General features: G+C 52.7%; 11 protein-coding genes across 11 annotated transcripts; 3 read left to right on the top strand and 8 right to left on the bottom strand.

Moving 5' to 3' along the window:
• Positions 1-379: 379 nt before the first annotated feature.
• On the bottom strand, positions 380-4,040 carry ireA (bifunctional endoribonuclease/protein kinase IRE1; the record flags this gene model as incomplete). Its single annotated transcript, XM_073764318.1, has 2 exons — positions 380-1,008; positions 1,057-4,040. The coding sequence occupies 2 exons, from the start codon at positions 4,038-4,040 to the stop codon at positions 549-551; spliced, it is 3,444 nt and encodes a 1,147-aa protein (XP_073618528.1). The 3' UTR covers positions 380-548.
• A 360-nt stretch (positions 4,041-4,400) lies between these two features.
• Positions 4,401-5,748, bottom strand: BDV17DRAFT_241491 (dienelactone hydrolase family protein). The gene is made up of 3 exons (XM_073755974.1): positions 5,512-5,748; positions 5,049-5,442; positions 4,401-4,981 (listed from the first exon to the last, which is right to left on the bottom strand). Exons 1-3 carry the CDS (start codon positions 5,609-5,611, stop codon positions 4,762-4,764), a joined length of 714 nt encoding a protein of 237 aa, XP_073618527.1. The 5' UTR covers positions 5,612-5,748; the 3' UTR covers positions 4,401-4,761.
• Positions 5,749-6,157: 409 nt separating this feature from the next.
• Positions 6,158-8,234, bottom strand: BDV17DRAFT_241478 (putative MFS sugar transporter). Its single transcript, XM_073755973.1, has 7 exons — positions 7,920-8,234; positions 7,645-7,866; positions 7,332-7,593; positions 7,006-7,275; positions 6,644-6,951; positions 6,358-6,588; positions 6,158-6,308 (listed from the first exon to the last, which is right to left on the bottom strand). The coding sequence occupies exons 1-7, from the start codon at positions 8,128-8,130 to the stop codon at positions 6,199-6,201; spliced, it is 1,614 nt and encodes a 537-aa protein (XP_073618526.1). The 5' UTR covers positions 8,131-8,234; the 3' UTR covers positions 6,158-6,198.
• A 741-nt stretch (positions 8,235-8,975) lies between these two features.
• BDV17DRAFT_288751 (urease accessory protein UreG) lies at positions 8,976-9,885 on the top strand (the record flags this gene model as incomplete). Its single annotated transcript, XM_073761486.1, has 3 exons — positions 8,976-9,142; positions 9,198-9,296; positions 9,345-9,885. 3 exons carry the CDS (start codon positions 8,976-8,978, stop codon positions 9,883-9,885), a joined length of 807 nt encoding a protein of 268 aa, XP_073618525.1.
• BDV17DRAFT_301806 (tyrosinase family protein) lies at positions 9,879-11,110 on the bottom strand (the record flags this gene model as incomplete). The annotated part of the gene is made up of 3 exons (XM_073764317.1): positions 9,879-10,691; positions 10,771-10,893; positions 10,965-11,110. The coding sequence occupies 3 exons, from the start codon at positions 11,108-11,110 to the stop codon at positions 9,980-9,982; spliced, it is 981 nt and encodes a 326-aa protein (XP_073618524.1). The 3' UTR covers positions 9,879-9,979.
• Positions 11,111-12,269: 1,159 nt separating this feature from the next.
• On the bottom strand, positions 12,270-12,859 carry BDV17DRAFT_288749 (uncharacterized protein; the record flags this gene model as incomplete). Its single annotated transcript, XM_073761484.1, has 4 exons — positions 12,270-12,390; positions 12,499-12,543; positions 12,626-12,699; positions 12,785-12,859. The coding sequence occupies 4 exons, from the start codon at positions 12,857-12,859 to the stop codon at positions 12,270-12,272; spliced, it is 315 nt and encodes a 104-aa protein (XP_073618523.1).
• A 902-nt stretch (positions 12,860-13,761) lies between these two features.
• On the bottom strand, positions 13,762-16,177 carry BDV17DRAFT_256261 (flavin-containing monooxygenase). The gene is made up of 8 exons (XM_073757043.1): positions 16,061-16,177; positions 15,606-16,013; positions 15,486-15,550; positions 15,170-15,386; positions 14,867-15,051; positions 14,566-14,768; positions 14,360-14,507; positions 13,762-14,287 (listed from the first exon to the last, which is right to left on the bottom strand). Exons 1-8 carry the CDS (start codon positions 16,152-16,154, stop codon positions 14,126-14,128), a joined length of 1,482 nt encoding a protein of 493 aa, XP_073618522.1. The 5' UTR covers positions 16,155-16,177; the 3' UTR covers positions 13,762-14,125.
• A 528-nt stretch (positions 16,178-16,705) lies between these two features.
• BDV17DRAFT_288747 (uncharacterized protein) lies at positions 16,706-19,035 on the top strand (the record flags this gene model as incomplete). The annotated part of the gene is made up of 3 exons (XM_073761483.1): positions 16,706-17,125; positions 17,382-18,076; positions 18,198-19,035. The coding sequence occupies 3 exons, from the start codon at positions 16,706-16,708 to the stop codon at positions 19,033-19,035; spliced, it is 1,953 nt and encodes a 650-aa protein (XP_073618521.1).
• A 73-nt stretch (positions 19,036-19,108) lies between these two features.
• BDV17DRAFT_288746 (dipeptidase) lies at positions 19,109-20,473 on the bottom strand (the record flags this gene model as incomplete). The annotated part of the gene is made up of 3 exons (XM_073761482.1): positions 19,109-19,982; positions 20,048-20,207; positions 20,263-20,473. The coding sequence occupies 3 exons, from the start codon at positions 20,471-20,473 to the stop codon at positions 19,109-19,111; spliced, it is 1,245 nt and encodes a 414-aa protein (XP_073618520.1).
• A 2,496-nt stretch (positions 20,474-22,969) lies between these two features.
• BDV17DRAFT_288745 (uncharacterized protein) lies at positions 22,970-23,897 on the top strand (the record flags this gene model as incomplete). Its single annotated transcript, XM_073761481.1, has 3 exons — positions 22,970-23,111; positions 23,169-23,208; positions 23,291-23,897. 3 exons carry the CDS (start codon positions 22,970-22,972, stop codon positions 23,895-23,897), a joined length of 789 nt encoding a protein of 262 aa, XP_073618519.1.
• Positions 23,898-24,128: 231 nt separating this feature from the next.
• Positions 24,129-25,055, bottom strand: BDV17DRAFT_256245 (uncharacterized protein). Its single transcript, XM_073757042.1, has one exon. It carries the CDS (start codon positions 24,613-24,615, stop codon positions 24,217-24,219), a length of 399 nt encoding a protein of 132 aa, XP_073618518.1. The 5' UTR covers positions 24,616-25,055; the 3' UTR covers positions 24,129-24,216.
• Between the last annotated feature and the right edge of the window lie 208 nt (positions 25,056-25,263).

Genomic DNA, 25,263 nt, shown 5'->3' with positions numbered 1-25,263 from the left:
TGTAACTGAAGCGAGGTTTGTGTGTAGAGACTGATGAAGGTGGCTACTGGCTAGACAGCTCATCCAGGGATAGTAATCCTTGGAAATGCCGTGGACAATGAGAAGCTGACAGGTCAGCCTTAATGGTGGACCTGTTAATCAAACGGCTCTTAGGGCTGTTGGTCAGGCAGCAGTAGCGGAGTAACAGTAACAGTGAACTAATACTGTAACAGGCATGAGTCGGACCCGTTTGACCCGCTTAAACAGTGTTGGTGCAGTGATACTGCCCTTTGGCATCTGCAGCCAAGTGGATTGCTAGTGAAGCGGGGAAGCTGCTTTAGGATGGTGCGGTGGAATGTACGGAGAAGACATGCATAGGTGTCGTGGAACGCAAGAAGGGCAGAAGAAAGCTGTATCGACTACATGTACGTTGGGTAGACAGGAACGGCGCCAACTTCAGTTACGAGAGGAGAACAAGCACCAGACACGACGACCACAAGTCATAATCATCATTTACATCTTTCAATAGAAAATAAATACCTCCCAAGTACTAATATCTAAGCATCACCCTACTCCTCCAACGGCGTAAAATACCTCTTAAACCGATCCGTCCTCGTGAGTCCCAAATCAACGATAACCCAATAACAACTCATGAGCAAACTCGGGAACCTGACTGTCCAGAAATTGAGATACCCCTCAGGCAACCCACCAATATGAGCCTTCAGATGCTCCGGCATATCGTTGTAGTGGTTCCGCTTGTTGCGCAGCGCCCGCATGAGATCAAGCATTTTGGAGCCGGTGTACTTGCGCTGCTTGCCGAGGCTGTCTTTGAAGTCTTTGGGAAGGAGTTTGAGGAAGTCCATATCGGGACCGATGACTTCGGGGCCGACGGACTCGAGACAGAGGAGGGCGTCTGAGGGGGGGTCTCGCGGTTCGAACTCGAAGTGGTCGGAGACGTCGCAGAGGAAGCTGAGGCGGTCGGAGGGGTTCCAAAAGAAGGGGTGGGTTAGGACGGCGCTCGCGTCGGGGCTGGAATTGTTAGCAGGCGTAATATGGGAAAAGGTTAAGGGAACATACCGTTGACGAGGATCAAGAGCCAACATTGATCGGATCAGATCATCAGCTTCGAATGCATATTCACCGAGATGCTGTAGTTCGTCGAGATTGAAGCTGCCTTTGACAATATTCGCTTCGCGCATGAACTTGCCGTTCTTGTCGAAAGGATGACATCCCCTAGTAAGAACGTAGTAGAACACACAGCCCAAAGAGAATATATCAATCGCGCGGGTGGCTCGTCGATTTGTCTGAGGATCAACAACAGCAGGCTCAGAGGACTCGGTGTGTTGAGACTCGGAGCCCTGCATTGCCGGACTTTTATCGTCATCCACCAACAGCTCAGGCGCTCTCCAACCAGATGTGCCAGCAGCATGAGCCGTGGTTGCCCTGAAAGAGCTTTGGTTATCCTCGAGCTTTTTGCACAGGCCAAAGTCTGAAATCAGAAGGCGGATGGCCCGGGAGCCTAGACGACCTCGTGGTGCGGCAACCAGGATATTCTGGGGCTTGAGATCGCGATGCACAATCTTTAAAGAATGGAGATACCGTACACCGGCGACAATCTGACGCAGGACATCTGGCAGATCCAAACCGCCATGCACTAACTGTGGGAAGGCTGTCGGTCGTTCTATCACGTCCTGCAACGAGGCTGGACACAGCTCCAGAGCAATGTAGAAGAACCCGGCGGCCTGTTCTCGGCAGTAGTATCGAATGACGTTGTTGTGGTCGTCGCTTTCTTGAAGCAATCCCACTTCGTGGGAGGCAATATCGTAAAACTCAACCAACATGCGTTTAACCGCGACGTCTCGACCATCAAACGATCCTCTGTATACAACCGTGCCATGACTTCCATGACCAAGCACGTCGGTAGTGAACACCTTCAGCCGGCCAATCTGAATGACACCATCGGCTTCGAAAACTTCATTGGACGCGGTGCGTGTTAATGACAGTCCGGAGTCGCGGGCTGGAGGCTGAAGACCGCCATCGGCGTGGTCGGATTCTTCCTTAGACCCGTCGGGTTTCTTGCCCTTGCGTTTGTGATTCTTGCCTCCCCGGGTGCCACGTTTGCGCTTTGGCTTTGGCTTCTCCGCGTCCTGCAGCGAGAGCTCCTCTACATCGTTGTCGCCGACTGGATCGCGGGACGGCTCACGGATGCGGACCCGGGGTGTCGTATCAGGGGCGAGAGAGTCGTTTGATTTCTGCTTCGGCGTCATGTCCCCGTCGATCTGCGGGGTGTCTACTTTAAGGTCAACAGTGACATCGTTCACCGCGCGAACAGTGCTAGATTCTCGCTTGCGGGAGAACGTGTCAACGACCGGTGTAGAAGGCGTAGACAATGGAGGCGGCTGTCCGTAGGCGGAGATAATATTTTTGAGATCCAGCTTCTGTTTTGCAAGCTCTTGGATGTTGGGAATGTTGAAATAGACGACAGCACCGACGAAAAGCAAGACAAGAGAAACGACGATATCGAGAGCATTATCCCAGCTTTTGCGGATGATGGTGCTGTGGCGTAGGGCCGGCGGTAGAGCGATCTCAGAGGGGCTTCGTATAACTTCTCTAGGAGTATCGTTGGAGAAATCCGAGGACGAGCCGGATATGCTTGGGATTTGACGGCGAGGAATACGCGGGCTGTTGAGCGCGTGGACACCGGCTAATGCATCTCGTTGTTGTTCGGGGGTCAAACTCATCAGCGGTTGTCCGTGACGGAAGTAGTCTTTTTCGTAGTATTGAGCCTGCTTTGCTCGTCCGGTCACGAGTGGGTAGGTCCCTTCCGACATTGCATACCAACCGCCGCCTTCGGTGTAATCGACAAAAACGCGGTCATTGCGATCATCAAGCGAGCCGTAGTCCGGGTCTGGAGGTTGCAAAGGCTGGGAGAGGAGAATGAGCGGTTTCGGCTCGTCGGGTTTGCCCTCGCCAACTGGGCGAGCGACATCGAAAACTCGCACCACCGGGGTGGAAAACCGTTGGGTGTAGCGCGGACGCTCCATCTGAGAGTGATCGAATCCCAAAACCACCCCGTCGTGCATACTGTAGATATGGTTTTGGTCCATTGTTCGGAAGTATTGGCTTTGCAAATCAATATCACGGTTATTGGTGGTCCATTCAGAATATTTCAGGGTACAAATCGGATCACCAGTTTCGGTGTTCTGAATAGCCACAGCATATTCAACCCGACCGAGAACAAGAGTCCCCGACGGAGACTCGCACTCTTCCGAGTCCGTATCGAAATCATCAACCTTGCGGCACTCTGGTCCCGAGGGCATTGGACCCCTAGAGCTAAAGACCCGCAGGATCGAACCAGTCCGAGCATCAATTGTATAAAGCGTAGTCTCTTTTCTCGCGGTGTAGGTAACGGCAGGTTCGGTACCAGAGTACGGCGTCTCATCTACAAGGTCCTTCACAGTCAACCCAAGCTGCTGCAGACCAGAACTCGGGTCAGGACTGAAGATGTAGAGGCTTCCATCCTGGCTGGGCTCGACAATCCAGATGAAGTCATCTTCAGGCTGGGTACTGTCGAAGCTCGAGCGGTTCGCTCGATGGTAAATGCTCTCGACCATCGGGCTACTCGGGACCTCGAGGGCCCAGCGGGGAGCTCCGGTCTTGCGGTCTCGAGCGTGAATAGTACCATCGACGGTCGCCAGCAGAACAAAGTCCTCAACCTCCCAGTCCTGCAAAGACCGCGCGTGCAGCTGCGGTGCCAGGCCGGCAGAAGCAGTGCTGCTGCTGCTGCTGACCTGGGCAGGAGGGGCTCGAACGGCGCGGCCGGAGCCCGCCAGAGCCAGGGTTGCTAGGGCGCTCGCATCGTTGGATTTCACGTTCAACGCGGAGGGGGCAGAAGGGTATGCGGATGCGGGAACCTGGCCCGTCGGCCTTACGGGGACGGACACGGCGGAGGGAACATCGTTGGGTTCGTGTAGCTGCTGCGGAGCGACAAGAACGGGGAGCAGGAGGAGTGCGACGCTGGCGGGGAGGGTCGACCGGGCACCAGGCAGCCGCCACCGCATGCTGAGGGCGTCAATTTGCCAGACAAAACTAAGTCGAACGACAGCGTTGCGGGGAGAATCGGTGCATCAGTTATGCGGGAGGAGGATTCTTCGGAGTTCGAGCAGGAATCGAGATGGAGGAGGAATAGTGGATGGCTGGGTGCGTGAGGACTAAGAGCGAGACAAAGGCGAGAGAAATGTGGTTCTCAACTGTGGAGGGGGCAGCCAGTGGAACCGAGGGGGTTGGCCAATGAGTGCGTGGACCGGTCGAGGTCGAGAACAACAAGTGCTGGTAGGAGGTTCGTAAACGGGGTGGAGTTATGACTGTGTTGTTGATGGAGACGATGATGCAGAAGGTATGACTGTTGAAATAGAGGTGGAAAGAACAGAATATAAGAGCCTGGGGGTGAGACAAAAATCAGTGAATTGATTGTGTGCTCCTAGCCAAGGGGCTCGATCTCTGTGAAGGTTCCAGAACCGGCAACCACGCTAAACCTCATCCTTCTGGCTTCCAGGCACCACCTTTCCAGTCACTCTATGCATTCAATGCATTCAGTGTGCATGCATAAAATACGACATCGATGTACATATACCTCCTTATTGACTCTGATTGAAACTAGCCTTCACAGAAATAAGATTCTAAAGGTCAAAGATATTTTTCAAAGAACCCCGCAACCTGCTCATACCTACAACCAAAGCCACCATTTAGCATCTGGTCCCATTCACACTGCAAGAAGCAAACTCACCCACGAACATACTCCTTCAAACTCTCCTCCTTCTCAAGGTTAGCCCTTGCCCCCATCCACCCATGCCACATCCCCTCATACGTCTCAACAAACCCACCGAGTCCCTTCTCCTTGATGAACTCGGCATACTTTTCAACCTCGGCAACGGGCTCGTCCTTCGACGCAAGGATAGCATGCGGAATAGCTATGTTCTGCGCATCTGCCCCGTCCATTCGACTGGAACATAACCATCATAAGCACCAAGACTATTCTCAGCGGTAAGCAAGTAGGAAAGGGAACTCACCCCGGATGAACCTGCACACTCGCAGCAAGCCTCGTCCCCTGTCCGGAGGACAACGCAAGCACCTTCCCACCCCAACAAAGCCCATAAGCGCCCCATCTCTCTACGTTAGGAAAACACCCTTTGTAGACATCCACAAGATTCGGGATCTGTCTCGCAGCATCAACCCACGACGCCTTGGTATTCACAAACGCCATAAGCAGCTTCGCCTTCTCCGTAGTATCGGCCGGAACCCACTCATGCTTTGCGCCGGGACCGTCGAAGAAGTCGGGGATTATAACGAGGGCGTTCAGTCGTGCGGCGAGGATGTCGGCGCCCTGCGTCGTTTGGGGACTGTTGCCGAAGATGTCGTAGATTGTTAGGATGGCGGTTTTGGAGGTTGGTGGGCCGGTTATGTCTGTTTGTGTTAGCCTCTTTTTCTTTATATTTGAATACTGAAACTAGGTGGGATTTTGGATGAAGATACAAGTCTTGAATCCCAACTCGCCAATAACAGACGAGGTTCCCTTGGGTGTATACCCCTCGGCGATAACGGGGGGGATTGTGCGACAGGCTTCGCAGGTCATTTTTTGCGTTGTGTTACCCTGGGGACTGAAAATTTAGATGGATCGGATAGATATCACAAGGTCCTGACGAGCATGGAAAGAGCATCTCTGGTGTAACTATGAGCACAGCACGCTTTTATACCGCACCGATGAGCCAGCTGAGGGGTCATTGTATGGTGCCGGTATCCGGCCCCGGTCCGTGATCGGGAATGCGGCGTCGGGTTCGTCATGGGTAGACGCCAGAGCACAACGCTGAAGGATCAAGCTTTTGGGTGGAGCTGGTGCAGTGAAATAGAATGGAATTGCGAGATAGAAGATCTGGAGTTTATTGTGGAGCCGCGGGGTTTTCGGAGATGTCCTCTGCTAAGACCGATTCTACTACCTCGAACCTAGTTAGGAGGTGGAAGCAGGCAGTTGGTGTCTCGGTCCACCCTAAGGCTCGGGGCGAATGTCCCGATACTTGGAACAGATTATTACTTCAAAGTTGGCAGCATTTAATACGGGACGGCGGACAACGTCATGAGTAAATGCACGGCAACCATCAGGTACTCATTCACTTGAACTATCCAAAGCCGACAAAGACTATCGAGCAACTCAATAAGAACGAACTACACCTTCTCCTCGCGGATCTCAGTCGTTGGTCCTTTTGGCCCAGGCTCGTCAATCTGCTTATGAACAACAGCCGCAACCTCGTTTGCTTTCTCCTTGCCCTCGAACACTACACCCCTATTAGCATTGTACAGTTAGGAAGAACGAAGGAAACTCACTGAAGGATAACTCCTCAAGTGTACGACCGGAAGTCTCTGGGAAGAAGAGGTAGATGAACACAACTTCAAAAGCCAGCCAGCAGCAGTACACAATAAGCCACCTCCACTGGATGTCCTCGAGACCAATCGGGTTGACATAGGTGGCGAAGAAAGTGGCTCCACGGCCAAAGAACTGGAACCACGAGAGACCGCGTGATCGTCCCATGTAGGGGAAGATCTCTACAAGATATGCTATCGCGCGAGGTTAGCAGGAGGGAACCTTCAGAGGGAAAGGCAAGAAGCTTACTGTAGGTCAGAGCGTTGTATCCCAAGTTGTATGCCGGCGAATAGAGGAAGATGAAGGTAATGGTGAGAGCGGCTGCCGCTTTTGTCTCCGTGCTCATGAATCTTTCCATCGAGATGGTCCAGGCGATATAAACACAGAGCAAAGAGCAGGCACATGTCATATACATTGTTCTGCGCTTGAAGCGTGGTGCGGTCAAAGCGAGCGCAGTTCCGCAAACAAGACCCCAGCAAGCAGTCCCGACATTAATCTCTGACTTTGTGACTGGGTTCGTAATGTTTACCATGTTGAGCAGGTCGCTCAGATAGTACCTGCACTCATCAGTAAAATTCTATAGAAGCAGCAATTAAAGAGGGCATGCTTACGAGATCAAAGTATTCCCGGACCATTGAGTGAACAGTCCAAGAAAGGCAGTAATGAAGAGGCGACGGCGCATACCGGCAGTACGGAAAATATCACCCCAAGTTTGTTTGGACGCCTCGAGCTCGAGCTTGATCGTTCGTTCAATCTGAGCGATTTCTGCTTTCACGATGGTTGATTCACGATCGCCTTCAGCGTGATATTTGATGAGGATCTCGATAGCTTCATCTGTCCGGTCCTTGCTGATCAAGTAACGAGGACTCTCGGGAAGAAACCTAAATGTACCGTGTCAGCGATTGCTGAACAAAAACCTTTAGGATGATGAAAATACATCACTGTCACCACCTGTACCATAGCTGGTGCGATCTGAAGCAGGGAAGGGACTCTCCAGGCCCAGTCTGTCGCGATTGTAACTGTTCGTAACCCGACAGCGGCGGCGATAATTTGACCAATAAAGTATGACGAATTGAAGAGAGATGTAAGAATGGGACGTTCTTTCGGATATCCCAACTCTCCAAGCATCGACGAGCCTGCGACGATACAGAAAGGAATTCCCCAACCAAGGATAATACGAGCGATGCAATACATGGCAGCTGGTAGACATTAGTATAAAGCCTTGGATTGCGGTTCATCGAGTCACTCACTTCCGTTGGCGAAACCCTGAAGTAAAGCTCCCAGGAGACTGACGAGAGAACCAAACATGATGGTCCACCGACGGCCGACTTTCTGATTGACCCAAGGCACAAAAGGAAGCGCAAGAATGGCCCCGAGGGAATATGCTGCACTTAGGAAACCTTTGAGTTCGCCAGCAATGACATATTCTGGCAAGCCCTCATCTGTCATCTCGCCGGTCGGTTCGCCAAAGACTGCCATGATGTGTTAGCTTGGCGCAGAAAAGAAAAAGGGCGGCTCGGCATGCATTTGTTCCAAGTATACACGATCTGAACAACGTTGATGATCTGAGAGTCGAATCCGGAAGTGATTTCGATGCCCATACAAGCAGGAAAGAGAACAAGGTACAGGTTCCTCAAATTAGGCTTCTTGTACCACGGCAAGGGGTCATTCTTGACCAAGGTCTCCAAGATCGGCTCGCCGACATCTTCCTCGCGCTGCTTGCCCACGGCGACCATGGTGGATGCGTTAAGAAGGAATCAAGAGGGTGTTGGAACTGAAGACCCCGGTATAAAATGTTGGCGAAATCTGGGGAAGGAAAACATAAGGGATGTCGCAGGGCTGGTCCGTCACTTATATATCCGAGGAAGCTGTACAGAACTCATGTTTCAACCTCGCTTCAGCGACCGCTGAAAGTATGTGCATTGGTGCAACAATGTTTAGCCATTATCGAATGAAAAGGGCAAACGGGGTAAATCCCCGTCCAAACCAAGACCGAGATGGTCGAGGCGCGAGGGAGCCCGGCTTGTCCCCTTGATGGATGCGGCAGCTGTTAGCCTCGAAGCTTCCCCATGGGGTTGGCTCCCAGCAGACAAAAGGCCTTCCCGACCAACCAACCAGGCGGAGGCGAGGGCCAAGCCAGGGTCTGAGACCGCGAGGCCGCCACGAGCGGAGCAAGGGAGTTGGATTTGGCATAGACGCCGAGAGCTTTGCTCGCCTGAAGGCTGGATGAAGCTGCCATTTAGCCTGAGTCGCGGAGACTCCCCGCGCTGGATGAAAAGTCATTCGGTCGCTGCTCAGAAACACAGACTTCCCTTCGCAGTTCTCACATTCTGGCATCAAGGTCGCACGCTGGATAGAACATAGAATCCTTTTGGCATCCTCTGAGTTGAGGCGGAGAAAGAGCCCGCGGAAGAGTCCGAGGAGGAGAATGTCAGTGCCAGCGGGTGACAGTCAAGCGGGGCCGAAGTCAATCGGCGAACTCGACGGAACCGGCGATCGAACCCCTCACCACTCACCACTCACCACCACACCACACCTCCTCTTATTCTCGCAACTAAGACAACGCTCAAGACGCTGAAGAATGGCGCACGATCACTCCCATTCGCACTCCCATTCACACGACAACATTGCCGACCATGGCCATTCGCACGAGATCCTCGATGGCCCGGGCTCGTATATCAACCGCGAGCAGCCGTTGATTGAGGGGCGCGACTGGAGCGACCGTGCTTTCACCATTGGTATCGGAGGGTATGTGCCTGGATCTAGTGTATCGATCTGGATGGACTCGGACTGACTTGACTAGCCCCGTTGGCTCAGGGAAAACAGCTCTCATGCTGGCTCTCTGCCGCGCCCTCCGCAATGAATACAACATCGCGGCCGTGACCAACGATATCTTCACCCGGTACGCGACTTCGGACAATTGAATCCTTTATGCCCTAACAAACAACAGAGAAGATGCCGAGTTCCTCACCCGCAATAAAGCCCTCTCGCCCGAGCGAATCCGCGCGATCGAAACCGGCGGATGCCCTCACGCCGCCGTCCGCGAAGACATCAGCGCCAACCTCCTCGCCCTCCAAAACCTCCACAGACAATTCCAGACCGACCTGCTCCTGATCGAGTCTGGCGGCGACAACCTTGCTGCGAACTACTCTCGCGAACTTGCCGACTTTATTATCTACGTCATCGATGTCGCAGGTGGCGATAAGGTGCCGCGCAAGGGCGGACCCGGTATCACGGGTTCGGACCTCTTGGTCGTGAACAAGATTGATCTTGCCGAAGCTGTGGGTGCGGATATCTCTGTCATGGAGCGGGACGCGGCCAAGATGCGCGAGGGCGGCCCAACCGTTTTCGCGGTTGTGAAGAAGGACCAGGGGGTGGACCATATCGTCAACCTAATACTCAGTGCATGGAAGGGCAGCGGTGCATATGAGCTGAGTCTGCAGCGGTGGAAGAACGGTGCCGCTCGGGGTTCAGGAAGCATTGAACCTTAGGTAGCGTGCGCTCGTCCCATAACCGACCATATATTAAGCATTACGTATAGCAATATTATACACCGTCTATACGCACATGAACCCTCACAAAACCCTACTCATACCGATAACAATACTCCCCCTTCGAAACATCCATAACGTCGCCAATCCTCTTGGGCGCATCCAACTTCCCAAACTCCATAACCGAATCCAACGTAACAAGCGGCGCGTCAGTCGGATTAAAATAAACCGCCGTCCCATTCAACGCCGTCATCCTCCCATCGCCAGAACTTTGCCAACCACTCCAAAGCCGATCAATCATCCCATGATGCAACATAAACACCGGGTCCTGCGGGGACGTAAAAACATCCGCCATCGTCGGCCCCACACTCGTATGCCCGCCCCCATGCGCACCTAACGCCCCGGACTCTCTATCAAGCAGATCCAAGAAGACCGCGATACTCGGCGCATTCACCAACTGCTCCACAACAGCGTCATTGTTATACGTCTCGATAACAAGCGGCTGTAGATTCCGCTGCAGACAGCGAGGATTATAACTGAATGCATTTGCCGGGAGGGGCGCGTAGGGGTACACGAGAGCTGGATCGAACGGGCCCATGTTTACCGGCCAGCCCTTGAATGGGCCATCCAGGACGCATCCGCCGCCTGTTCCTTCTCCGAGAAGCTTGATGGAGGGCTCGCGGAGGGCTTGTTCGGTGGCGTTGTAGGCGCCGTTGCCGGAGAGGGAGAGGCTCTTTGATGATGGTTGGGTGGTGTCGAAGATAGGGTTTGTGAAGAGGTTGGGGTTTGAGGGCCAGTTCCAGTAGCTGCACAGTATCAGTACTGGATTCTTCTTTTGGAAGAATAGGGAGGAAGGAAGGAAGGAAAGAAGGGAATAGTTCGTACGGAACAGCCCCAGTATACCCGCACTCCTCCCTCAACGCGGTCTCCCAAAGATAAATGAAGTGGCGGTGCCAGGGAAGGAGGACGCCGTTGCGGTGAATGACCATTGTGTAGTTGATGTGCGTTCTGGTATGCATAAGCTATGTTAGCTTGGCCCGAGTCTGATTGACTGACTGACTAGAATGAAAACAACGTACGCAACAAAATCATCTACCCGGTCCTTAACGCCGGGGTATTCCTCGCTCGGATAAATCGACGGTTTTCCGCGCAGACACCAGAGGGCGTCAATGTAGCCTTGTTGTTCGGTTGGTTGGCCAGATACCCCATTGACAGCCCGGGACATGCTACCGTTTATATAGGCCTCACCACGGTTCAGAATCACCAGCTTCAACACCAACCGGACGGTGAAGTTGATTGCGGCGACCTTGTTGAGAAAGATAGAACTAGGGATGGTTGATATATGATCTGTCATTATCGCACGAAGCCTTGCTTGAGGCTCGGCTCGGCTCGGGAGAAAGATCTACTATATGGCTAGATGTTGACTACAAAGTTGACGTAACCGAGTCACTCGCCTAGACAAATATCAGTAAACTTTGGCCCTTGCAGGTAAAGAGCATAACCTTCTAGAATGCTTGAAATGAATGTCTTGACTTGAGACCAAGAGGTAACCGTTGAGTCATCGCAGTATCCGTGTCTTGACGGTGAACGGATGGTTTCCCGAATACTAGATCGATAGGGATTATGGATCCAACGCTTGAAACAGCGAAGTACTAGAATAATCGCATCCGGCTACCAGATACCGCATGGCAGCTAAACATTTACATATTTCGACTCCAGCCTCGGTGACAGCGATCCGTCCTCTGGGCTTGGCCCCTTGCTGGTCACTTCCGGAGATGTTGCGGTCGTACTGGCGTACGGTGTGCACAGCCTGTCCGTTGTCTACGTCTACTGGGAGAGTCCCAGATGTGTAGTATCTTGGGTTGTCAGTTAGACGTCTAGCACAACCTTGACTGTGTTGATTAGGTGTTCCTTCCCTCTACGTAGGCTCAACCATTCAGGTACTGTGAGTATACATCAGGATCCATGGGAGAGTTTTAACCCCACAAGACCAAGTAGGGGTAGGGAATGACTGGAGCGGATTCTCCAGGTTGATCGACAGATTCTAGGGGAATAGGTCCCGATAATTCAGTCCTCGCGTTACAACCACTAGACATACTTCGATAGACTCCGTGGAGCAGATATGACAGATCACGAACTGCCAAAGCAGCACAATTGTCATTCCCCCCGGGCAAAGCCACACCAAACTCACTATCGTACATTCAAACGCAGCCCGGCTACTGGCCCATAGTAACATCGTCATAGGAAGGCGCTATATGTGTAGTCACCCCTTGCGCCCTCAAAGTTAAAATCCGTTCGAAGTTACGAACCCTCCAAAAACCATGCCCAGCACAATTGAATCAACGTTCTACATCCATTGACCCAGTGTTGGGAATGATTGATCATCACAGCTCCATCTTCAATACGTCTGACTCCTCGCAGAGCACGCTTCCGATCGGGACGGGTTCGCCCACCGAGTGCTCGCCGGGTTCAAGCACGGTTGTTCGTCCGGTGCACATCGGGCCTCTGTACGAAGCCGAGAGTGTTAGTATTATAGCTTTTTGTGGCTATGCTGGGGCTTGTCGTGTCGACGAGGAGAAACGGTTGAGTCTCGAAAATGGATCTGGGACTCACGTAAAAACACGACATTTCTTCGTAATGAATAGCGTGAGGAGCTCACTGGAGTGAAACGGTCGAGTTAGCTATGATACCCTTCTATCCCCTAGTATCCTGATCCTAGATCTCCATGTCATTCACGTACTATGCATCGATATCAAAGCAATCGTCCATCGTGGCTTGTACACTTCGGCTACCCTCTACCGTCTCGAGACCGATCTGAGCATCAGAAGAGATCAACATTAGCGGGACTGAGACGTGATTTGGGAGGTGTGACATGTAAGACTTGTGGCGCTGCGCTTACCGTTGTTGTCTTTGCGTTTGCGGCGGTGGAGGAGAGGACGAGGCCGAGGGCTAGGATGGAGAACGCGGTGCGCATGACGGGTGAATAGGTTGTGAACTAGATTGATCTCAATTGTTCGGGTGTTGCGGAGATGTCGGAACCAGAGCATTCTTTGTACAGAGGAAAAAGAGAAGGAGAAGTGAGTAGTGTTGGTGGGAAGAGAAGTTGGGATTAGGAGGCTGGTGGCCATCCCTTGCTTCGAGCATTCCTTCTTCTTCTTCACGATCGCCTCGTAATATCCAAATCTGGAGTGCGACCGCAAGGGACGGGCTTTAAAGAGGGCGAACATAGGTCTCTGCATCACCACCCCTTTGCTGCGATGTTCCGTCATCGTTAGCTTCAGCGCGCCAGACAGTGCCCGAAGTATACCCTGGTGACAGCTGCCCTAAGCTCGGCTCGCAGGAAGCATAATAGAATTTTTGTACAAGTCCATTTGTCGCAAGATTGATAGGGGATAATAGTCGGTTCCAGTGCTAGAGATTATCCAAGTCATGAGTAAGTCGCTTCCTGCAGTCTTTCGCTCTGCATCCCCATGAATACCTCGACCCGAGACCGATGCCGTGGTAATGCCCACCGGCACCGACATGCTAAAAAGAATGTATTTAAAAGATGAAAGCTCGGGAACGCGATCAGGCAGCGGGCGGCGGGCTGTGCTACAGGTTTATGATGGTGCTGTGGTAGGATCGGACTGATGCATTAGAAGCAGGATTAGGCTCGACTTAGACTACGTACCAATCTTAATGGCGTGAGGAGCCCGAGTTTTCGGGCCGTGTCTGTCCCAGTACCAGGGAGGCGGAAGCAAAGTGAAGCAGATGGGAACAAAGATGGGGTTGGAGATGGACAGAAATGCTCTTAGCGTGCTTGACCTTTTTGAGTCTGGGCTCGCGCCCATGGTTTGGGTTGGTGTACGGAGCACAGAGTATCTACGGGGTATTCAGTGCATATGCAGAACTCGACTGCAGACCCCGGTCGACGTGCGTCTCTGGACAAGGCGACTGCTTCTCTTGCATGTAGCTCGCTTATACGGGCGAGGTCTATATACGGAGTTAGGTTGATAGATCCAATTGACTCGTCCTTTTGGAACAAAGAAAGATGTCTGATGGTGCCTGTAGTGTAGAGCACACTGAATCAACGCTAGATGAACAGCCAGACCGAAGCAACGACACAGAAACACTCGACGTCAACACCAACGTAGCCATTTTATGTACCCTTACTGTTTGGGTGTTATACTACGAAAGGAACCTAACAAGAATCACCCGCATGCAATGCTCTCCTCACAGCCCCCATACTTGCAGTAGCGACTTATCTGGTCGCAGTTCTCTCAACATTATTTTCGTTCTTACTGTCGTCATCGTACCCATACGCCCAGTCTCCTAACCCCGCGACATGCGTGGAGTACCACATCTGCGCCGAGCTCCAGGGGTAGATGAACCAGTTGCGGCCGGTGCGGATGTCGTTGAAATACTGAAGTAGAGTAAGTGGACTGTCTTGGTGCTGCAATAATCAGCTGTGAAAGCCCTAACTGGGAGCCCTTACCGAGCCACAGGAATCAGTAAAGACGGTTTTGTCAATTGCAGCGTGCAGCTGCTCGTTGTAGCGTCTTTCGCTGGCTGCTGTGACTTCAACGGTTAATGCGCCGTGGTGCAGGATTGGGCGGATGACGCGGAGGATGAGGGTTGTGTAACTGAAAACAGAATCGATCAGTGACATACACAAGAGGCACTTGAAGGGAATAAAGATACCTCTCAATAGCAAACAATGTGGAAGTATGCGCGCGACCACAATTGGGACCTAAAAGGTAGAAGAAATTAGGAAAGCCGCTGTTCGCAACTGACTGATAGGCTTCGATGTAGCCAAAGTCCGTCCAGTGTTGGGCCCGGGTCCGATCGTCTCGCCCGCGCAGTTGAACGTCCCAGTGGGTCAGCGAGAAACCCGTTGCTAAGACCTGCAGCATCAGATGCAGTCGGTCAGACTAGGAAAGTCAAGTGGAGCTGAGGGGAGAGTTGGAGGAAGAGGGCACGGAAGGATTCGACCCAGACTCACAATGACATCCGCCGGATATTCTGCACCGGATTGAGTCAACACAGTGGATTCGCAAACTCGCACAATCGGGTCGTCGGTGAGGCGCAGCTTGTTGTTTCGCAGACAGGGGATGTACTTTGCTTTGTCGAAAACGCGGCGCTTACATCCGATTTCGTACTCTGGGACGAGCAGCGGCCAGTACTTTTCTAGAGTAGTGTGACCCGTTAGTACGCACGCACGGTCTTCTGCAGCGGGCTGCATGAGTCGAGCCGGTCGAGCCGTCAACCCATCGACCCGTCAACTGGCCTGGGCGAACTAACTAACCTGGCGCCGATCCTGTCATGTAGGCCTTGCTCTTGTTGGCTGCCTCGACCCGGCTGCGTGATCTCTTTTCTCCTAGCCCGAACATGGTCATGGCTGATTCCAGATAGATGAAGATGACGAAGCGGAAGAGCAGCAGGAGACAGGGGCACCAGCGAAAGAGCGTCTGCCAGACGGCGCTGATGTCGAAGTTGTCGTTGGCGACGTAGTACTGTGGGGTCTGCACATCATGAACCATTAGGGCTTCGCGACTGAACAGCGGGCCCAACTCAGGATGCCGAAGGATTCGAGGACCAAGAACGCGGGCCATTTCACTTACTCGGATGAACTGGGTGATCGACTTGGTTTCATGGATGACAGCGGGAATCACCTGGGCTGCTGATGCTTGGATATTGTCAGAACTCTTTGATTTCAAAGTAAATTAGGAAGGAATACATACCTCCGTTCCCAATAACAACGACATCCCTCCCGCGCAAATCCAGCCCCTCCCTCCACTTCGCCGTATGCACAATCTCCCCTTTAAAGGTCCCCACACCAGGAGCGTCAAAGGGATTGGGGTTGACGAGCGCACCGACAGCCGAGATCAGGATCTTGCACCGGTGCTCGAAGGCCTCCCCACTGACTAAATCCCGCAGATGGACCGTCCACGTCTTGCTGAATTCCTGCCACTCGGCGCCTTCCCACTCCGTCTGGCACACGACGTGCTCGGGGATGCGGTACCGGCGGGATACGGAGTGGAAGTACTCGAGGATCTCGGCTTGGCTGGGGCAGAGCTTTGAGAAGGAGGGATTGGGCGCGAATGAGAGGCTGTAGAGCGCTGCTGGGATGTCGACCGCGCAACCGGGGTCTGGATGTGTTAGAAGGTGCGAACTGAAGGGTTAAGCGGGAGGGCACATTTGTTCGCGGACCATGTTCCTCCTGTCTCTTTGGATCGTTCGTAGATGGTGTAGTCGTATTCCTGTAGTTTGTCCTGGAGCTGGCAGGCCATGGTGAGGCCGGAGAAGCCAGCGCCGATGATGACTACTTGACTGTATTTCGACTGGGGCATTTTGACGATGGAACATGAAACACAAGAAATGGGTGGTGTGTTATGGTCCATATGCGCGATCTATATAAGGCCCCATTATAGTATGCCACGGCCAGCCAAGAAAGAGCCACAGTAATGGAATGCCAACTGACGCAGGTCGATGTAGATTCCGGCTTCCGTCAAGTGCCCGTCAGCAACAATGCCAAAGTACGGTGAATAACGTTCGACGTGTCTGGTCCCAGCGCTGTGGGAGTGCTAGTGTTGAGATCAGACGGTCAGTGCAGACTCCAGTGTTACTTCTGATTTATTTGGACCCCCTCAACCGCTGTCTCACCGGTCGTCACTGCCTCCACCGGTTCCTGATATTTGCTTTTCGTACTTATACTCGCGACGGCCATTGATGCAGACTATCTACTCTCTCGTACAAGATGAAGCACCTTGTGGTTGTCCTCACGATTGGCTGCGCCCAGTTGGCGATCCGGGTCAATGGCTTCTTTCCTTGTCTCCTCACTATGGCCATAGCACTCTTGCTTGTGTTGTCTATATGGCTGGTATACATTTGCTGCCGCACTCGCTCGCTATATCTACATCCAACAGCGAACAATGGGGGGGGGAAAGTCTTCCTCGGTCGACCTCTGCTCCTCCCGACCCAAGTGTCACATACTCGACTCGGCCCCGGCAGCTACAATTACACAGTCCCGCACTTCTTAGTGGGTGTGCCTGTTGGTATGCAAAGCCATCTTGGCGGCCTGCTGTCGCTTGACGAGCCAAGCCGCAATCCGACGCAGACGCAGACCCAGACTGCCGGGCTCATGCAGTATCTCAACCCTAATCGACGCGCTTGGCTCACCGTTCATGCGCACCACCACCTCGACAAGGGCGACGACGAAATCGGGCTAGAGGGCAAGATGCGGAGGTTCTTGGTGTCACAGGTTCGCTTCGACTTCTCTTTCATTTTCCCCGACCTGATCTCATTGCCTTGTCATGCCATATGTTCCGCCCGCTCCAGTCCCACTCTCAACTGTCACTCCCCACACTGCCTGCATCTGCATCTGCATCTGCACCGTCTGCAGTGGGTCAGGTCTCACCCCAGTTAGTCCAATCGAACATATGCGTTTGGATTTATCCTTTACTCTATACGGGCGGGCCTGCGCTGACTTGGACTGAATTCTGCTCCTGGGATTCTAGAGCCTCAATCCCGACGAATGGCCATTCGCCTACCTCATCACCATGCCCCAGTTCCTGGGCTACCAGAGGAACCTTGTCTGCGTCTGGTATTTGTACTCTGCAGAGCGCGAGCTCACAGCCATGATCATGGAGGTGAATAACTATTGGGGACAGCGCAAGATTGCGTTCAGTCGGCTGGTTGGGGAGGGCCCTGTACAGCCATCGCCATTCAAGTCCTCTTCGTTCTCGTCTCCATCTATACAGACATCTGAACAGAGTTCATATTCATGCGAGTTCCACCACTCCAGCCCCAAGCACATGGCCTACCGCGGAACCTGGGAGAAGGACATGTTCATCTCGCCCTTTGAAAAAGTCGGTGGATCGATCGCGCTGCGGTTCTCGGATCCTTTGGCCCCAGACTCTGACACTAACCCCCTCCACATCAGCATAACGCTCCTCTCGCCCACCGGGAAACCTCGTCTCACCGGTCGTGTCTTTACCCCCGACGATGGCGCCCACGACCCTGTTAACCCGCTAACGATCACGCCCTGGTCACTGTTTCGCTTCCTGCCTTACTGGACGGGCGCGCTTGTTGTCACGGAAATGCTGATTATTGCATCCGCAATGTGGGTTCGCTTCGTCAAGGGGATGCATATGTTTCAGGCGCCTGAGGTCAAGCCGGGCAATATTTGTCGGGATGAGACGGGTATTGAACGGTAAGCCTCCCTCTTGTAGTTTCTTTTTTTTTTTTTTTTTTTTTTTTTTTTTTTTTTTTTTTTTTTTTTTTTCGTATCAATAAATTGCAGGCCGGGGGACTCTGACAACTGTCTACTGCAGGAATCTCGAGCGCGCTTTCAGGGCATACCTCAAGCATCTAATCACCACATCCCCCATCCCCAATCTAAGAGTCAAGTATATTCCCTCAAGGTCGCATCATCTCAGGCCAGAGGTATTCTCATCCGGTTCCCCCTCCTCTCTTAAAACCAGATCATCCAGACTCGAAGACAGCCCTAACCCTTTCCCACCGACCACCCATATCACAATTCAAGTTCTCACGCCAGAATTTTACACTTCTTTTCCAACCTACAAAGACCCCATTGAAGCATTCAAGCACGAATCAAGCCCTGTCCCCGTGGACTCAGACCCATATTCGAGGAGACTATACATCTCGCATCCGGAGATTTTGCTCAAGGTCCTAGAATCTCCTCCCTTCCCACTCCTGAATCCCAAGTCTCATGTTGGGAATGACAATGCCCTGGGTATGAGCATAAAACGAGTGAAAGTGCCGAACTTGCCAAGACGGTTCCTGAACTCCATTCGAAGACGAGGAGAGATTCAGAGCTCCGCATCGGGCTTCCTAGATGACTTTGTGACATCTTCCTGCTCGCCCCTTGAGCAAGAGGCATATTTATCCGCCCTATCTGCGCATTCCTTGGCTCTCCGGGTCGCGTTCGGATCTCATAAGCTTCTGAGCTTTTATGTCTCGCTGGCGTACATATTGGCAAATGCGGCAGTGTCCTGGTTTTTGTCCTGGTTGTTCTTGGATCAGCTGGAGGTTGGGGGTGTCACGTCCCCAGATGGACTGTACGGCGTTCCTGGACTGGCTACGGTCATGGCTATGGTCTGTCACTGGGCTCTTTTGCGGGGTGAAAGCTGGATGGCTGGGTTTCTCTAGGCGGCTATTGTCTAGAAATAGTATATTTGGTTAGATCTATACCCGATCAATTAAATCTATTTGTCCTACAAATTCAAATTTCATCTTCCAGCGGTGTAATCCCCTGCGCATTCATCTCTCTCGAAATCTCCTCAATCTCACCCATGACCCTGAGAACATTACCCCCAATAACCCCTGCCACATCTTCCACACTAACCCCCCGATCCAACAACTCCCGAATCAAATCCGGATACTTACTCACATCCTCCAACCCCCTAATCGTCCTCTCCATCCCATCAAAGTCCGACCCGAACCCAACATACTGATACCCAATCAAATCCCCCACATACTGAATATGATCCGCTACATCATTCAGCGTCGCATTGCCAGGATCATCGCAGCGCGTATATTCCGGGAAAAACGTAATCATAATCACGCCTCCGTTTTCCGCGAGTCTTACCAGCACGTCATCGGGTACATTCCGCTCATGTGGACACAGCGCGTAAACCGACGAATGCGAGAAGATAACGGGTGCCTTGGTGGTATCCAGCGCATCATGCATAGACTTCACACTAACATGCGCGAGATCAACAGCCATGCCTAGCCGATTCATCTCGAGGACTATATCCCTCCCGCGCGCGGAGAGACCATTATGACGGGGTTTTACCGGCGTCGCGCTATCCGCGTACTCATTGTGGCACATGTGCGTGAGTGTTATGTAGCGCGCGCCGAGGGCATGGTAGAGGCGGAGGGTGGATGCCGACGAACCGATTTGGTGGAGGCCTTCGACGCCGAGGAAGGAGGCTATTGACGAGGTGGGAGAGGAGGTGAATGTTGAGCGGAAGGCTGCGGTGTCGGGGACGAGGGTTAGGTGGTTTGGGTAGAGGGAGGCGATGCGGTGGACGAGGTCGATTTGTTGGAGGGTATCGTGGATGTAGTTGTATTTGGGGGTGGAGTCGGTTTCGTCGCTGTTGGGGAGTGTGAGCTGCGGGTTACTAAGAGAAGCAATTGTATGTTGAGTAGGGAGAAATACCAAGCAACGTAAACACTCCAGAAGGTACCCCGAACGCGGCCCTTTTCTAGCCGCGGAAAGTCGACGTGGTAAGGGAGCTTGATCTGGTCGGAGAAATTGGCCTGGTAGATGTGGTTGCGGTAGAAGGTGCGGAGAAACTCGGGGAAGTCATTGTGGCCGTCTAAGCGAGAACCGTCAGTTAATTGATTCTTTAGACGTTTTCGGGGTAAAGTTACCAGTTAACGGCTGCAGGCGCAGTACTTCCTCGACGGGATCGAGGTCGTGGATGGTGTTACGGTGAGTGTAGTGAGCGAGGCCATAGCAAGCAAACAGGCCGGCGACCACGGCGACGAGGCGGCGTTTCCAAGAGGAAGGTTCAACGGCGGACTGGGGTGGAGACGCGGAACGGTGCTGGGGGGGATCTTCAAGATCAGCGATTTTCTCCATGGTTGACAGTTGACAACGAAGCGTTAGAATAGACCAGAGTCCAGAAAAGCAAGATGAAGCGACGAGATGGCGGCGGGCGGCGGCACATGACCGTGCGGGGAAGAGTCTGAGTAATTGTTGGAGCGCATTCCTTCAACTTCCACAACTTCAAATGTACGACTTTGCAGGATTGCCATTCTGCATGATCCTGTTCCGCAGCCAGTGGGCATCCAGCAATTGGCCAATCCAATACTGTAAGCTCTTGGAGACCTGCAGTCTGCAGAGTACTCACCGGAAGCCTTGTGCCGACTTGCCTATGCACCTCGACTTCAAGCGTACTTCTGCACCTTGAAGGCTCGACTCTCAACAGCCCCAAAAACACAAGATTCTGATCCTGATACCGCTCACTGTCATACACGGCATCAAGGAAAGCCCGCTTGCAGGCATGCTTCTGCCTGAGCTCTCAATCTCATTACATACGGCGCTAGGCCATTCTGAATTTGGCAGTCACATAAATAGTCCACTTGCATCTTCTTCTCACCTAGTCTATGGGTCGAGATAATGGAGGTAAGATCCCCCAAAACAACTGCTCACTGTGGGTAAAGGCAGACGGTAGGTCATTGTCGTCCTCGACTGCCCAGAAAGTAGTAGTAGTAGTAGTAGTAGTAGTAGCAGTAGCAGTAGTAGCAGCAACTTCAATACCCCCCGACTTCAACCCATTCCAATCGGTCCTGTCGCCGCGCATCATATTCGTAGGCTGAGGCTCTATCAAACCCTAGGCCAGGCTCATTAGGGCCATCGAAAATGTTGCTGGCACTGCCTTTGCTATCTATCTCGCTAGTATTAGTCTTCCCTCCAGCTGCTTCGTGATCCATATCGCTCCTCGTCAGCTCTGTTTGGTCAATGTCAACTGGCGTCAAGAGCTGCGTGCTTGCCCTTGTGCTTGTGCTAGTGCTAGTGCTAGGGGCGGCAGTTTCCGAGTCAGAATGGGCATCGACCGGGACGCCCACATTGTTTTCCGCAATAGTAATGGCATCGTCTTTGTCCCTTCACTGAGCTCCAATTTCCTGCTGGAGATTACGGATCGTTGCGATCGCTTTGCTCGCTATGGGCCAGCACTGAGAGATTTCCTCCAGGGCGGGCAAGGAGACTTTCAAGGCTTCCAAGGCGCTGGAGGCAGAGATCGGGTCAGCGGCTGTCGCCAGGTTCACGACGTGGATTGTGCAGGCTGTCCGGATGAGGTGCGTAATGGGGAAGGGGGGGCAGCTGAATCTGTAGTGGGTGCAGAGGGTCCAGACATGCCGGGTGATTGGGTTGGCGCTGGATCGGCAAAGCGAGCTGCTGTCGCCCGCTAACATTGTCTCTTGATGGTCGGCTGGGGTGGGAGGAGTAGATAATATGGGGGTGACGTTGAGGGAAAGATGGTGGATCAGGATCAGAAGATTGTGGTAGGCCATTCTGTGGGCGGGTTAGGGTTGGATCTGGGCGAAGCTTGGTATATGTATGTCTGGACACACTCAAAAAACAGAGCATGGGGGGTTTAGTTAGCGGGGGATGCTCGGACAGACGTCGGCAACGACTCGTACCAAACAGAGAGCTCCGTTCGATATCGTGAAATTATTGCCTCCAGTCTCGTAAAGACATTGCGACGCTCTGTCGCACTCCTCATTTCCGACATATCGTGCCGAAAATTATATCTTCAAACACCAAGACCATGATTCAGTATGCTTCAATATAGCTCATTCATAGTTAGGGCATAGTTTGCACCGAGACATCGCCCAGGATCTGATCGTTGAACTTCCAAAAGTCGACGCTATACCGAAAGGTGACGAAGACGCTCTGTTCATAATCCGACGACCCATACGTCAGCACTCGTTCTCTTCATATTATTGAGCGAGGTCTCTTTTATCTGTCGTGGGGGCATTACTGAAGAGCACAACCTGTCTATCACCACCTCCGCCCAGTAAGCAACGATCCGTATCTGGACATCATCCTCTGAGATGCGCCCCATTGCTATCCAACGCTTCGCGTCGCCAAGGACATACAGCCCGATCATGTTCCCGACAGTAGTGGCGATGCCTCCAACTTATTATTAGCATCTAGATCATGAAATGCATGTCCATGACAACGTACCCTGAAAGGTCCAAGCTGCGTTCTCATGGCCACACCCATACTCGCGACAAGCAAGGATGATAGCTGACTGGACGGCTTCGATGGATGGCCGGGCGAAGGCATCTTGAAGTAGCAGGTGCTTGGCAGCCTGAAGGTAAACGTCAGTTGACGCGTCGGCCGTGTTCCCAGAGAACCTGGAAGTGAGACACCATCGAGAGTAATAAGAGTTGCTTCCCCGGAGGCACGTTGACTTGGTGGCTGCAGGTGAAGAGATCGTCTGCCTGAGATTCAGCAACAATTACCATTGCCGAGTTCTGCCACCCCAGAAATAGCTACATATGATGCTCGACGACTCCAGGCGCTGGAATCAATGACCAGGTGTTTGTTCCGTGCAACCAAGTCGCCATGTCCATCTCGTTCTTGGTTGCCAACGCATCTCCGGATGTTGAGCTTGTTGGCCCCCGGTACTCCAATTCTCCATTCTCATTGAACTTCAAGCAAAACATTATACTGCCAGGATTGAGCGGCTTTGGACACTGCCTTGGCGGTACGTTGCCAGAGTCATCCCGAGGCGATGGCGGATCAGCTAACCGGACATTTGTAGCATTCGCGATGGGTCGCTTGGAAGATGGTCTAAGCTGCCTGTCCCTGCTTAGTAAAGTCGGATAGTAATTACGAGGACAGAAAGCTTGCTGACGCCCATCGTGCCGTGTGCTATAAACACAGGCGACTTTGCGGGAGGCGCATGTCACACATGGTTGCACCCCGTTACACCTGCGCTTGCGGCGCCTTCAGCGGCTCCCTCTTCATAGCGCAGACCCTCATCTTCCCAACCGGCGCAATCCTCCTCCACTGCCACAAGACAAAGTCCACGCACATCGAGCGCGCCCTATTCGGCGAGGGCTCAGGCGACTCGATCCGCAACGTCGTGCCCACGCCCCTAGGGAACATAGGTGCACTGCAGTGCTGGGAGCACACGTACGCACAAAATGAGCACCTCCACATCGCCGGCTGGCCGACCTGCCAGGCGTATGTCTGGTGGGAGCCCTGGTCGTTCTGCACCGAGGCGGCTATCAAAGCGAGTCGCATATACGCGACCGATTCCGGCGCGTTCACCATTGTCGCTACGCAGTGTCATACGCAGCGCAGCCTCGACCAGCTCATCACCAGTACCAGTGCAAATGCAAAAGATTCGACCAGTGGCGCCGAGGAAGTATTATCACACATGGCTCAAATCGGAGGCGGCTTTGCGGCCGTCTATGCACCGGACGGGAAGAAGCTTACCAGGGGCCGTCGCGCCGGACTGGGAGGGCATTCTCTGCGCGGACTGTGACTACGAGCAGATCCGGTTTGCGAAATCGATGGCCAACCCGGTCGGTCATCATTACCGGCCTGACCTTTTCCAGCTGCGAGCTGATACGGGGCGCAAGGAGTACGTAGTAGGAGATGGTGCTAGTCCTGCGAATATTCTCTATCGCTTCAAAGGACTGGATCTGGACAGCGCCGGCAAAAGGGAGAATTGGGGTGAAACTCACGGCTTAGATTGATTAGGTGTGTTGTATATACCGTAAGCAGCATAGCTAAGTAAAAATCCAGATGGCTGGACTCAATTGCGACAAATGCATACTCATCATCGAATCCGTGGTTTGATTTCAAGAATGAAAGGGGAAGAGACTACTAGGTAGATATGATAGTATATTAATGTATTCTGCCCAGGTGGCCACCGTCGTATGCCTATCGTGTCTAGTTTGGCTGGCAGTTGTGCGTTTACGATGGCGCGATGGAGGCTCTACCTCAATCTGAACAGCTGAACGCGTTGAGTGGTGTACAGCGGGCGTACGTTGCATTTCAAAGAGGTTGCAGCCTTGGATCCCTTCATCTGGATGGCCTAGAATGGAGAGGAACCAGGGGAGGCCGACGAGGCCGAGCACCGCGAAAATGAGTTCCCTAATGAAGTGATCTGTAATAAGCGAAAGACGAGACGCACATACCCATATATACCTGGGACCCCGAGGAGGAGCAGAACCACATATAACACTGGTAAGGCGCATATCTGCACGGTAGCCCTAGTGAACAATTAGCTAGAGCACTATAGTGCCCCTAAGCGTTATCTGATGGACTTTGATAAGAATTTAGGACGCATATAGATAGGTCTTTTGGTTGTTTGGCCGCACTCCCGCAGTGGTTTGGTCTTTCAAAGACCACCTACCTAACCCATCGCTCCTTCTCTACCGATATTCTCGGGTATAGGCGCCCGAAAACCGCTAATAGTCTCCTTGAAGCCGCAAACTCTGACCAAGGACTACTTTCGCTGACTTCTATGATTAGTACTGAGCAGAATATCATAGTAACAGGGGCCGCAATTAGACTGCGATCCACAAGGGCTGCCGGAGATATATTCTAGCTCGGAGACACCTCACCGTTTGACGAAAACCCAAAACGACCAAGTTACTAAGGAGTACTCTATAGAACCCCAAATCATGGCATCACCCATTTAGAGTGGCTTAGATTTCGAAGGCCACGCTCAGAGTCAATAATGAGCGGCATCAAAGGATGCAGGGAAAGCTCCTCTCAGCGACGCCACAATTTGGCTGTGCATGGAGCCAAGACACGCAGTGGAAATTCTAGCCGGTTTGAGTTCCTTCGAGTCTTGGAGACGACATCTTCTGGATTTGCTCAACGGTAGAGCAGAATATTTC

Source organism: Aspergillus undulatus, assembly GCF_047715775.1.
Source record: "Aspergillus undulatus strain CBS 261.88 unplaced genomic scaffold BDV17scaffold_9, whole genome shotgun sequence".
NCBI classification, from domain to species: Eukaryota; Fungi; Ascomycota; class Eurotiomycetes; order Eurotiales; family Aspergillaceae; genus Aspergillus; species Aspergillus undulatus.
Note: the sequence above shows the minus strand (reverse complement) of the source record. Positions and strands in the feature narration are given on the sequence as shown.